Source organism: Pundamilia nyererei, unplaced genomic scaffold (genome assembly GCF_000239375.1).
Source record: "Pundamilia nyererei isolate P.nyererei 1_Seehausen unplaced genomic scaffold, PunNye1.0 scaffold00076, whole genome shotgun sequence".
Taxonomy (NCBI): domain Eukaryota; kingdom Metazoa; phylum Chordata; class Actinopteri; order Cichliformes; family Cichlidae; genus Pundamilia; species Pundamilia nyererei.
In genome coordinates, this window is record NW_005187477.1 from 1,560,829 (window position 1) to 1,574,707 (window position 13,879).

Consider the following 13,879-nt stretch of genomic DNA (forward strand, 5'->3'; position numbering starts at 1 on the left):
GCCTCGCCTCACCTCCTCTAGGACTCATCATCAGTATCTTATGGACCATCCTCTCCACGGGGCCCAGTTTCTTCTTCCTCAGGGTTGTGCCGTTGGGACCCCGCAGCGCTGCAATGCGTCGCTTCCCATCACATTTGAGGTCTGCCCATTTCTTCATGATCTGACGTACCTGAGTGGAAACGAAACCTTTGAGGAGTGCTGAGTGACATATCCCATCCATCACACTGCCTGCAACTGCTGCAAGTTCTTAAACTACTGTCGACAATCCGCCGGTCGTTTATGAAGCACAAACGATAAAAAAAATAAATCTATCGCATCCTGAAGTGAAGACTTTCAGCTTATGTGATTGTTAAGTTTGGTATGAGTATAACTGCAAAGGTTTTATACAGCCTTTGTGTTCAAACAGCAGAGGGCAGCATGGTGTGGCAGGACTGAATGGCCTTAGCTATTAATTCGCTCATCTGGGAGAACTGATTCTTTTTACATGACTTTGAATAAATTAATAACGTAATGTAGAGCTGCTCAATTAATCGAATTTTAATCTAAATTACGATCTGGGCTTTCAACGATCATTAAAAATGACTGAGCCGATTATTAGCACCTCCCTCGTGCTTTACTCTCGCGCTGCTCCGTGTGGTAAAACGAGCGCACCTCTCTGCGATTCAAACATGCGTCACAACAATTAAGAGGACCCGAGGGAAGCTCGGAAAGCTAAGCAGAAGTTATTTGGAGAGGAGAGGATAATGGCTGCTGAAGAAAGAATGCCGTTGGTCGAAAAGAGGTCAAACGACTTCAGTGGTGTGGAAACATTACGGGTTCGCGGAGTCAGACGTGGATCAAGTAGACATAGTGTGTAAACTTTGCTACGGTGTCGTAGCTGCACCACAGAGCAACACTACAAATTTATTCAATCATTTGAAGACCGCTCACAAAGTGACATACGATCAAACGATGAAGGAGCAGCAACTTTAGTTGACTTACCTCAATGTCAGTTTGATGCAATTGTGCATTGTGTGGCTACACAGCTCGCCTTGATGTTTGGTTGTTTGTATGCATAAATATTATGCAGTATTTTGAAGTTCACTAAACATAGATGTTTACATTTTTCATTTATTTTTTATATTGCAAACATTTGCAATGTTATCAGTATTTGCACTATTTTATATTATTTTTTGACAATCTTTAAAGTCATTATTCAACACATTGTTATTGTTAAATAAATATCGTCAAATAATCGAGATCTCAATTTCAGTGAAAATAATTGTGATTATCATTTTTGCCATAATCGAGCAGCCCTAACATAATGCAGAAAAACAAAACGTTGAAGGACAGATCAGGGCTTCTCTGAACTGTGCCAACTTCACAAATCATCTTTCGAAGGACTTTCTGGAGCTGAGAATGATGTAAAACAAACCTCTCTGTGATTCTCTCCCAGACCGTTGATCTGATTGGTGATCTCGACCCACGTCTGTTTCTTCGTTTCAGCCGACACACCTTGGTTAAACTTCCCTACAGAGAGAACGAATCAGTCTCAAGTATTAAATCACAGCAGTGCTGTAAAAGGTGACCCACGTGCTCCCTCTGCTGGTAAGGATCTTTAAAAGCACAGTGCACTAAAAACAGAGAGAGGGCAGACTGACCAGTAAAACATCCTGTAACTTCACAATAAAATCAAATGTTATGTTTGACATCAGTGGTGTCAGGGGTTCCTGAACTAAACAATATTAAAAAATGTCCCTCGGATGTGTTTTAACTGCCCAAACGCCGTGATGACAAAAACAAAAGGATGGAGGGATTCTGACTGCAGCCTCTCTGAGCAGGACGACAGAGCAGCATCAGAAGCAGCTCTCCACCTGCTGCCAGTCGGCTGGAGTGCATTTTGCAGCAGAATACAGATCACTGTCACCAAATGCAGCCCAAGGTGGCGAAGCTGGCGTCCATCAGCCTATGTGATGAGAGACTTGAGGAGCTCAACACTCGCATGATAAACACGACCAACAGGACGGTCAGTAGGTCGTACCAGAATGGCCTCAACGGCACACGTTTTATTACGAACAGCTCCTCAAAGACTTTCCTCCTAAATAGAAAAGAACTAATCTACTTTTTTATTCCTACTCACTGAGGATGATGTATCTGTTCCTCTTCACCGCCTCCAGCAGCAGCTTGACCTCAGTGAAGGAGAACCTCGGTTTGGCTTTCAATGCTCCTTTTACTCCTCCCACCCTCAGTTCCTCATCGTCCTCACGCCACGTGGCTGACATGGCTCCACCGCTGCCTCGGACGGCCCACTAAAACAGAGACCGAGTCCAAATTCACCGCCCTCCACGACTAGCTGATCCTGATCCAGCTGCCAGTCGGGACTAGACACGCCTGGCTGACTGCACAGGACCTGCAGAAAAAACACAAAGGAAAAAACGATGAAAGAAAAGAAATATGGAGGATAAAATGAATTATAAGCAGGCAGAAATAGCATCTCTGCTTCATAAGCATACAAAATATTTCCCTCCGTTTAAAAACTATTCCTTATTATTGCTCTAAATAAGCTCCTTAATAAGCTTTTGTGCAGATCAAAGTTTATCTTTTCATTTTATACAAAATAACTTTAAATTTCAGCATAAACAGATGAGTACATTTTGACTAATGTGAGATTTAATCCATGTAAGATAATAACATCATCGAGTTACACTCAACAGTCTCATAACCCTCGCTCTTATTCTGAAAATTCAGTCATTGCTAATCAGCTAGTTGTGCTGCTTCCTGTCTCATATTTTCCCATGCTGTGATGCAGGCCTGGGTCGGATGGACTCCATGACTCGATTTGACTGATCGGTTTGGGTCGATTTACACTGCAAACGAGCACCACCTAAATGTGCATGTGGTCATCAAAGTAACGTGGCTGAAAGTCTTGTGATGTCATGTTTATATGACACAAACACAAAAAGAGGATTTCGAGGTGATGCTACACCTGCTGCTCAGTCTCTGGCTTTCTGTCAGACTCGGGGACCAGAGTGTTGGATGTTGTGTGGCTATTTGTGGCCGAGATTCAAAAATGGCGGTTTTGATTTCTTTGAAGGAGACAATCTCATGACTCAGCGAGCAACGCCACAGCCTGGCCAGTCACCAGCATGCAGTCTGTCGACGTCACAGTTTTGCAACTAGGGCTGGTTATCGTCAAGGATTTCCATGACCGATTCAATTCTGATTCACAAGGTGCCGATTTGATTTTAACTCAGACAGTCAGAAATATTATAATTCTGATCATTTATCCGTACATCCATATTTTATATCTATGTATAAGAACAAGGCTGACACTGTGAGACTTCATCAGAGGTGTGAGCAGATGCCTTTGTGTCAAAGTAAAACACAAAAACATGAAGCAGATTTTCCTGTCCTGGCTTTTTATAGCAGAAAACCTTAAAATATTCTGCAGTAGAAAAAAAAACTGAAGAAAACCATGAATCAACATCTGAACATGACCTGATGCTGCTGAAGTGAAGCAGAGCAAAGTTACAGAGCTTTGATGAGAGACACAACTGAGGGTTTTGCAATTTGACATCATTTGTAAAAGTTTACATTTCTTTAGGATCGAACAGAAACGAGGCTTCTTGTCGGAGGTCACGTGTGGCAGACAGCGCTGTACACAACGGTAGACTGGTGTGTAGTAAGCTAGCGAATAATCCAGAAAACTGATTTTTGATGCTAAACTGGTCTCTGAGTACAGTGAGAGAGAGAGAGAGTGAGAGAGAGAGCTGTGCAGGAAGTGTAATTTTATCGTGGTGGAAGCAAAACTGCCAAAACAAGAGTGTATCCATGACGATGTTTCTAAACGTGAAGCGGTTTTGATCTTCTTTTGTTGCTGGTTCAGTGAATTGTGCGTGCCGTCGGGTTCACATCTTTATCGATTACCTGCTTTTTAATCGTTTGCTGTTTTAGCTGTTGGTGGTTGTTGAAATAGTTTCGTTAGCTTTAACCTGAGATTCTGGCATTTCTGGAAAAATACATTTATATTTAAGTCGACTCAGGATTTAATGAATCCATATCGCATTATTCAAACTGAAATCGATTTGAATCAGAAAATCTATTTTTTAAACCCAACCCTACTTGCAACCCCCACTGAACAGGTACTAAAAAAGTAACCAGTACCAGGTACTACTACCTAATGGAAAAACCTAACAACCGAGTTAAGACGAGTAGATACCAGCGGAAAAGAGGCGTAACTACTTCTTGGATCACGGGAAGTGATAGCAGTCCCATTCCTCCAAGCTTTGTATGTTAATGGCCAGCCAAGTATATCTGCCCACTCAAGTTTAGAGTGAGCATTTAGAGCACTGGTACACCTAATACGTTCATATTACAAGCTACCAAGCTGTGGAGTGAGCAGTTTCTGTAGGAATCTGAGCAATATTGTTTTTTTCCCCTATTGTGAGGTGTTGTTTCTTCTAAGTCTGTGAAGCCATTAAATTTCTTCAGACAAAAGAAAAAAATCAAAACATTTTTATTCACTGGACCAATTTTCTGGTCCCAGCGGCACTAACTGATCCACTGAAACAAATATATTTGAAGTGATGAATATAGAATTTGGCTTTTTTTTTTTTTTACAAGTTGTGAGACAAAACTTTCTTCATACAGTTTCATAAATATTTCATGCATGTTTCAAGTATGTTCCCAATTTTAAAAATGACTGCAGAAGCAGGTAGTCCAGTCACCCACTGGCACTTTTAAATGTACCTGCAGCTCACAATTTAAAGGTTACAAAATTATGTTCTCAAAAATCCTTCTACATACTTAAAAAAAAAAAAAAATACAAATTTAGCGACTGCGACGAATTCATATAAAACTGGACTTCACAGATGTTATCACCTGAGCCACAGCTGTGCAGCTGAACCGAACCTACGTCTCCTCCTTTGACACACAAGACTTCTGAGAACTGGATTTTATGTTGTGAAAACTTAATTTTAATTAGCAACACAGACAAAAAGTGCTGCACGCGTAGCAGACTGTGGACTGTTTTCAGGGTGACTGAACCATAAACAGCCAGTGCAGATTTCAGGAAAACCACCTGCAGTGTTGGACAGGGGCCGCTTTCATGGCTGTGGACGAGAACATCTCGTTTTTCCTTCAGCTCGTGTCCCTATACTGCCCCCTCCTGGCTGGACTTTAACATACACGAACACTGATAGATGACTGTTTTCCTGTCTTTCAGAAATTATTCTTTTTCTACTTTCTGAGGAAACCTAAAGACACCCACACGTGTGTGTAGGAAATTCCTCTACATACACATGTATGTGTGTATCCATATATCAAGCAGTTACAAAGTAAGTAACCATGTCAGTGCAGCTTTTATTAGTTACTTTGTTTCTTTTAGTTAATCTGTTGAATTCTGTTTACGTCACGGAGTTCGGACCGGCGCTGATTGGCTGGCTGTAAACATCCACGAGAGCGTACTAATGTTCCAGATCTCATTAAATACCTGATAAACATTGCGTTCTACCAGACCACGTGACCCACGCGAACCAATCAGCTGCGACCGTGCTGTGTCTTTGTTGAGCTCGTGCCTGATGGTTCACACGGGGAGCTGCCCACCAGACTCCTCCGCGTCTGTTAGCTACGCGGGGCTGAACCGGTGCTGCGTGAAAACGACGAGACGTGCGAATCCTGCGAATTTCCGTAACCACGAGCCGGATAATCGCGAACATTACAAGCGGAGCTGTGCAGTGTCTTTGCGCTCCAACTGTCGGTGTCAGAGCTGGAGGAGACGCCTGCTAGCTCGGCGATACGCTTTTATTTCGCACTGTAGCACGTTCGTACGCTTTGCGCGAAAACGCCGCCCGTGCGGGCTGCTATTGCGGATTCCGCGTGACGTGCAGTGTTTTTTAAAAGGCCGCATATGCTGTAAATAATTACCAGGCAAATGGCGCTGTTCTCCCCTCCTTCCTTCGTGGTTCTCCCGAAAGTTCGGAGTGACGAGAACAAGCGAATTGCGCAGACTCTATTCACGCAGCGCGTGTGGTTTTTTTTCCTTCTTCTTCCTCGAACGCGCAACATTTTCAGGCCGCTGCGCGCCCCCATGTGCCGCAGAAGCGTATGCACCAGTCACTCCCATTCCCAACACACCAGTCACCAAACTCACGAAGTCTGCACGTTCAGCCACACGGTGAATATTTAATGACTACCATCACCCTCCCAGCCCCTCCTCCCGCCTCACATAATTAATTAGTCCCAAAATCACGTACGCTATATTCCTGCGCACATTTTTTTTATTCATTACGTTCACATTTCAACATTTCATCGTAGCAAACACACACAAGTGATCCTCAGCTGTAGTAGTTACCTTGTAGTTACGCACATGAAGGCCTTTTTAGGTCAACATAGGTCAGCATCATCTACACTTCTATGATTTGTACTATATTACTCATCAGTACATAATTAAACAAAAAACAGCTTCTACCCAATGGACGATTTCAAACCTAGCAGCTAATAAAAAGACAGCATAGTTTACTTAAGGATCTCCCTGATTGGCTAACATTACAAACACAGACATCAAGTACAAATCATTTAGGATATGGTGACGTTTGGCATTGTCAGCCAACCTTTGATGTGCACGACTGAGAGACAGGGTCGTAAAATCAGCAACAACGTCACTTGGTGTCACCACCATTTTCTATCAACATGGAGACAGAAGGAAGATGGGAGAGGCCAGGAAGAATGCATGTTCCGCTTGCGTCCGCTTGGTGTCGCCAGAGATCCTCCATTGTGGGGAAATACGTATTTCCTTCTCTTGGGCAATACCCGGCTGGGCCGACAGAGGGCGCCGTCACATACGTGTTTCATCCACAGTGGCAGATTTTGGAGAAAGTGGAATTACAGGGTTGTGTAATTTGGGACTGGACTGGTTGCTTTTCAGAACATTTTGCTGCACAGATGCCGTTATTCCCCTGTCCGTCCGGCAGATGGAAAAGGCGACGTATGGGCTCATGTTTCATAACACCACAGCAGGGACAGCCGCTCTTCACACAAATTCACGTATTTGTGTGATTGTGCTCTCTACTGCTACTGCTGGCAGTGATGGTGCTGCTGGAGTGACCCATTTTTTCCCCACAGGGACCATTAAAGGTTCCCAAGAGCTAAAGGAGGCCACGCTGAGGGGTAAAACAGAGCGTACATTGCACTGCAAACTGACTTATAATAATCATAGGTCACATTTTATAACTACGACTTTCTATTATGATATCTGGGGAACGAACAGGAATGTTAAAATACGGGTTACGGAATAAAGAGCTCCACTTTAAACCCCTTACGGCCTCTAGATGAGTTTTACAGCACATTTCACTGTCAAAAGTGAGAAATGGGAGGTTTAAAATAACAGGGTCAGCATATTGGCACGGCACGCAAAAGCACAGTTTAATAGAAAAAGACTGGAAGAGCACTTCTATCGTTTCATGAGGTTGGTAGCCTTCTGGTTGGCAGCGCTGATTCGGGTAACGTTGAGATTAGCCTGCAGAGGATGGGAAAAAAGAAAGAACAAGGAAGTGTTAACAAGAATGTGGTAGGCAGGCACAAACAGCTGTGCTCTCCATCTATCTTTCACTTTCAGGTTTGCTTAATTGCACTGGTTAATCAAAGGAAGGCTGTAGAGCTCGGCAAGCTCTACAGTCCAACAACACACAGTAGGGTGAATATAATCAAACACCTCCTGCTCAGAAGGAACTGTTCATAGATAAGAATTCTTAGCTTTAGTGCTCTTAGCACAAGTTCCTGTGCTGCTTTCATCTCTGACTCAAAGGGAAGAGCACAAACTGCTTCTGTCAGGTAAAAAGCCACATTATTGATTTCATTCATCTCCCTCTCTGGGCACAAGCCTGAGATGAACTGCCATAATTCCCCTTTTCTCTCCTCACTAAGATCCCAGATGGATCCGTGTGAAACTCACAGAACTCCGTCTGACTAAAGGATCTGGAAACAGCTCTCCCCCCCCTTACCTACCTCTCAGCTGGTCTACTGCAACTCTGTATATAAGATTGGCTAATTCCACTCTCACTCTCTATTTCACATAGTTCAGTGTACAGCAGCTTCACTTTTAACTGGTACAAAGAAAAGACAGCACGTCACTCCTGTTTATGGCTGCTCAGGTCTGTTAACTGCCTATTTTGCCTCCATCATTATCCCAACAACTTCTGGGAATTCTCCCCTAACGGTGACCAGGCCACGCTCTCATTGCTTCCAGACTCTGGAATAGTCGGCCCTCCTACATAAGAACCTGTGAAATCAACTTTGAAGATGAACCTATTTTCAGTTGCTTTTATTCAAGTATAGTCTTGAGAAGCTATTGCTCTTTTGTTTGACTGTTTACCATTGTTAGTGCTTCTTCTCTGTATAACGCTGTCTTTTACATGAGCTCCATGCTATTTTTTTAACTGGGTTCTTGGAGAACTGGATGCAAAACCAGATACAGGAGTCTGAGGTTTGCTGGCATGTTCTAGGTGTGGCTGTTTTCACAGAGTTTCACCGGTCTAGAACATGTCAAAGGAAAAGCTTTTATGTAAAGTCCTCCAGTTTTGTAAAATGTGTGTATTCATCATGTGGCTAAAACAAAATCCAACTCTAACCCTGACCTGGTGGGAGTTAAGCGCTTAATGTCTTCCTTGGCCTCCTACTCTTCCGAATCCCTACCTGAGTTTACTACAAGGTGCTTTGAGAATCTTGTAAAAGTAATCATCGACTATTTACTCTTTATCTGGCTTTATTTGAGCGATATAGTAAAGAGTGACATGAAAGCAGAGGGGAAGGCATGCGGCAAAGGCTACAGGTCGGATTCAAACCCGGCATATGGTTGCACGTTCATCCTAGCGAGCTAAACCAGCGCCCTTAAATTGTTACATTTAACAGAGTCTGGTGAAATGAATTTTATTTGATTAGTACACACTGAGGTGTACATGCAGAACAGGACGGCGGTACCTTTCCCTGTATGCGGTCGATTTGGGAATTCTGTGTTTCCAGCTCGTTGCCAATGTCCAGGGCCATGCTCTTCAGATTTCCGACGATGCTGCCCACATGTGCCAGGTTCTCCTCCATCTCGTCCTCGCGGGCGTCGCCGGTCGCCCTGACACGGGCAGGAATAAAGCAGGAAAACATCAATGCTGCAAAGATGTGTGCAAGTTTTTGTGTTTGTGTTTGACCAGCTGCCTGTGTGCGATGGCTTAAGTATTAGATGTCAGTTTGCTGTAAAGAAGAGCAAACACAGACACACACACACACACACACTCAGACACACACAAACCGTGTATGCAGCTGCCGTCTCTCAGCTCACACAATAACACACTCCACTAAACTCTGTGTGTCACTCTCTCCCTACCTTCGTATGTATCCTCCACTCATAATCATTTGCTCTCTCTCATCCACGACCCGAGATGACGGCGGCTGATTGGCTACAACGCCATCCTGGCTTGAGGCTCTGCCCCAAACTGCCTTGTATGCCCCACTCTCCTCAAAAGCCTTTAGTCTGGAAGAGAAAGAGTGATGACCCCATGGATGTCAATTTAATAAGTCTGTTAAACGTGAAACGTGAGAACCACAGCGTACCCATACTGCTCCTGCAGCTACAGTACAGGTACACCAAGGGTCCATTTATACCATAAAACACGACAAACATGGCGCTGGACGACTTCAGAGCAAATCAGAGCAGCAAAGCAAGCCGACAGCAAAAGCTAAAAGCAACTAATGAACCAAATCTGAAGAGTTTCCTCATGTTTAAATCTCAGGAGGCTATTTGCTCCTTGTCAGCGTCGCACTGTATGTTAAAGCACCTTACTGGAAACATCTATTTTACCTCCAGTGCTCACTGGTATCACTGGGATCATCCTGATCAGTGCGTTTGGGGAAGAACAAGAACTATATCACATTTAGATCTGCACTTCAGAGTGGTTTCTTTAAGAAGAACACTCAGTTTAGCTTTCCTGCTATGTTTGGTTTTCTGTCTTTTGTGAGTAACGTCTGGGCATAGAAGTGCCAAAAACTACCAATATGGTCACTTCCAACACGGCAGCAGCCATAACACCAACGCCGAGCCCTGAAAGTGTGAAATCGCCAGAAAAAACTGGTGAATAAGATGGTTGCTCATTGTGATGGTGTTTGAATGTTGCAGCCTGACCTTACAGGACCAATTCAACTCTATTAACATTATAATAACAGGACCGAGCTGACAGATCGCTTTGATATGGTGGAAAAGTGCCTTTTGTATAAATCTGAGGTTTGTGGTGAAGCCGCTGCAGTAAACGTGGCCCAGGGCTGTGAATCAGGTATAATTTAGGTTTTTACAAATAGATTCTTATGACTACATCTCACATACTTACCTCTGGATAATGTTTACAGACAAACACACACTCACACACACGCCACACACATCTCCACCTACTTATCACAGGAGCAGAGACCACAGCACTTGCCCAGGTCAGTCAGGTTTTTCTCTGCCTCCTTCATATCAGAGTTGATCTGATCCAAGCCCTCCTCTATTCGCTCCAACTGCTCTATGAGAGGATGCAGCGGAGCAGGATGAAGGAAGAGCAAAGGTGAAAGAAAGCAGGAACGTAACGAGAAGAATGGAGGCAGAAAGAGGAGGAGGGAGGTGGAATAAAAGAAAAAAAATCACAAAGTATTTCCACGCGGCTGCACTATGAACTGAAAAACCAGCCACCAGAAACGTGAAACAGAACACCACCACGCTGCGCTAAATGCTAACAGCACACTGGACCAAACGGTGCAGAGCCAACGACCTTTGACCTCGGTGCCCACTTCCATTCTGTTTTCTTCTCTCGGGCTATGTACGAAGGATGTTTCTGCATGTGTGCTTCTTTTAAAGAAGATTTTAAGGAACATCTCTACAGATGTGTCTTCTAAATCCAAATTTAGGTATTTTTAGTCACATGCAGTTAGAAAACTCTTCATTGTCACCGTTCTGCTATAAACAGACATCAGATGCAAGAGATGCAGAGCTTATCTGTTATATCGAGTTCATTTTTACAGGCCTTTGTCTATAAATTAGATTTTTCTGATCCTTCAAGCCAAAAAATCTCTGCTTCAGAAACAGCAAACGTGTAGTTATTCACATCCTGAAGGCTTTTACCAAATAGTTTGTTCATATATATCATTCAGATCTTGATTCACTGAACATCTACTAGTAAAAACATGCATTCTTTGTCTTTTGGGATTATTTTCTTCTTAATGGATCAATTAAAACTAATTATTAAATAAAAAACAACTTTGCGTTTAATACTTGGGCAAAAGGAAACGAGCAGAGAGTGACATCATTCAGTCAGGATGGCTTATCGAGTAATTTAAGCCCCTGATTATTATGATGATGACGACTGATTACGATTATCGTTGCTGAAGGAGTCTGATAATCTAATCACATTTGATAAACACTGCAACACATTTAATGGAACTGGGCACCAGTACGGGGCTTTTTAGGGCCTGTTTGGATAAAGACGCAGGTTCCTGGACCTACTTCCTGAGTGGCCAGATACAAAGGCCACAGCACTGGGCCATGTCTGTCAGATTCTTCTCTGCCTCTCTCATGTCCCTGTTGATGGAGTCCATACCCTCCTCAATACGCTCCAACTGCTCTGTTTGAACGGGAGTTTTATGGTGTTGCCACAGCAGGAGCAGAGATCAATACAGAGATGGGCATGTTTACACAATGTGTACTGGCAAGGCTTCCAAACCAAAAGCTCAAATCAGAGATATTTACACAAAAAGGCTAAATTATGAGGGAAAAAAACTTGATACAATGAGAAATTTAAGAATAAACACAAATTTCTGAGGAACAAAAAAACCCAGCAAATTTCAAATTTCATGGTCAAGACAAGTCTTTACATTCAAGCCAAGAAAAACCTGTTTACCTCCTTGTTCATCCAACATCACCACAGTCCTGATCCCAACATCTTTACTCTGGAGGAGGGAACACATAACAACCCGTTACTGACAGGAGCCCCAGCGACGCATCGTTTCCAAACAGGTTTTTATTGCACATATGGAAATCGATTTAAAGACGTTTGCTGCAGACGCCACGTGGCGATCCACTGAGCTCCTGCTCACTTCTTTAAATTCTTTCTATTTTAGATTTATGGTAAAAAGCCAACAAGGTAAGACTGCCTGAACTGTTTATCTGCAGTAAGCTCACATGACCTCGATCCTGATCACAGTGACTAAAAGTAAACAAATGGCTGTTATGGATAAAGGACGTGTGAGCACTTGGCATGAATGCTGTGCATTATGGAGTAATGAAAAAACATCCTTTCCTGCTTTCCTCACTGTTCTGCTCTCCCGGCCGTCGTTTGTCCAAAATCATTTTCCAGGAGCTTAAACTTAATCATGACACTGCATCCGTCTTTGTTAGAGTCATCCTGACATGGATCTCTGGCCATTTCCTCATGTGGAAACACAGCAGGCTAATTTACAGATGATGATGACAAAGTTCACAGTGAGGTTTGTGCTTTATCACTCCATCACTGTGGGGGTCTTTGTTAGATTATAGTGTGTGTGTTTGTGTGTGTGTGTGTGTGTGTGTGTGTGTGTGTGTGTGTACCTCCTCAACCAACTGAACCATCCGCCGCGTGCTCTCCAGTGACTGAAAGACACAAAATCACTGCTTCAATATTTAACATTCAACACATTACATGAGCTTGTGAACTGCGTGCTCATTAAGTCATTTTTGTAGCTTTAATTTTGTCCTTAGTTATACAAACAGTTAAAGTTTAGTATAACCTACAGTGAAGTCTTTAAATTCCCCTCTGCAGCTACACATAAGTTAAAGAAATACATTAAATGCATCCAACCAACATAAGAAACGGTGCGACAGTAACAGAAGTGCAAGAGTGACTCTGAGTCTTGGAGGTCTTTCAGTCTGATTTAACAGTGTGATGGTGTGAGGTCAGAAGCTGCTCCTCATTCAGCAGACGATGCAGGTGAATCATTTCATGTAGCTGTCCTGCAAAGTGGGGAGGGTGGTCTTAATGGTCCTGTCAGTGGTGTGGATCACCACCTTAAACACACACTACACAGGAAGCTCAAGCTTCCAGGCCTCTGGTAGGGCAGTGGTCCCCAACCCCTGGGCCACAGACCGGTACCGGTCCGTGAGTCGTTTGGTACCAGGTTTTTATCGTTAACTCGTTTCTCTGGGTCTTTTCTCGTGTGTTATGACTAAATCTTATTTCTTTTTGGAACCAGTACTGGTTTTATTTTGTTGTATTTATCCCGGGACACCTTAAAGGTCGGTCCGTGAAAATACTGTCGGACCTAAACCGGTCCGTGCACACCCGTGGCCGCCTACAGGGGCGAGATAGACCTCGTCCTCCATTATACCAGATATTGACGCAATTTCTTATCATCAGCTGAACAATGACAGCAGCTGGTAGTAAGTTAATATTCTACATTTTAATATTAAGCTTGAGGGTGTAAAAACACATTTAAGCTCTGTCAAAAATGCAGTCAAACTCATTTTACACTCGCACCAAGTGTGAAAATCTAAAGCTACAACTTGTTCTCGCTCCTCACTATTGTTCAGTAACCATCTCTGAGCATCAGTATTATGGAATGTGTTATAGTTTCAGCTCCAAATGTAAAGGGTGACACATGGGAGCAGGAACAAGTAAGATATCTGATGTGTTTAGAAAGTCATTTCTAGTTAAAAGAACTTTTAACTTTCCATCAAAATCGTCTTTGTGTCATTCAGGAGTTATTATAGGTTATAGTAGGAGGATACAGTCTACATCAGTTATGTGCAGAAACTGCTAGCTGCCTGTTTATCTACCCCTAGGTCTGTGTGTGTGTGTGTGTGTGTGTGTGTGTGTGTGTGTGTGTGTGTGTGTGTGTGTGTGTGTGTGTG

The 13,879-nt window shown here is 43.2% G+C and overlaps 2 protein-coding genes across 3 annotated transcripts in view; both read right to left on the reverse strand.

Annotated features, from left to right (window-relative positions):
- Positions 1-6,140, reverse strand: part of LOC102192901 (uncharacterized serine-rich protein C215.13-like) — a 9,774-nt gene extending 3,634 nt beyond the window's left edge. Inside the window, exons 1-4 of the mRNA XM_005737445.1 lie at positions 5,905-6,140; positions 2,120-2,389; positions 1,415-1,509; positions 13-169 (exon numbers count right to left, since the gene is read on the reverse strand). Of these exons, the coding sequence (XP_005737502.1) occupies positions 13-169; positions 1,415-1,509; positions 2,120-2,261 (394 nt within the window). The 5' untranslated portion in view covers positions 2,262-2,389; positions 5,905-6,140. The remainder of the gene's footprint in view (positions 1-12; positions 170-1,414; positions 1,510-2,119; positions 2,390-5,904) is intronic.
- A 178-nt stretch (positions 6,141-6,318) lies between these two features.
- Positions 6,319-13,879, reverse strand: part of LOC102193205 (synaptosomal-associated protein 25) — a 15,205-nt gene continuing 7,644 nt past the window's right edge. For both annotated transcript variants that reach the window (XM_005737446.1, XM_013911961.1), the window contains exons 3-8: positions 12,581-12,622; positions 11,895-11,943; positions 10,412-10,523; positions 9,353-9,499; positions 8,956-9,100; positions 6,319-7,495 (exon numbers count right to left, since the gene is read on the reverse strand). In XM_005737446.1, coding sequence (XP_005737503.1) covers positions 7,430-7,495; positions 8,956-9,100; positions 9,353-9,499; positions 10,412-10,523; positions 11,895-11,943; positions 12,581-12,622 — 561 coding nt within the window. In that variant the 3' untranslated portion in view covers positions 6,319-7,429. The remainder of the gene's footprint in view (positions 7,496-8,955; positions 9,101-9,352; positions 9,500-10,411; positions 10,524-11,894; positions 11,944-12,580; positions 12,623-13,879) is intronic.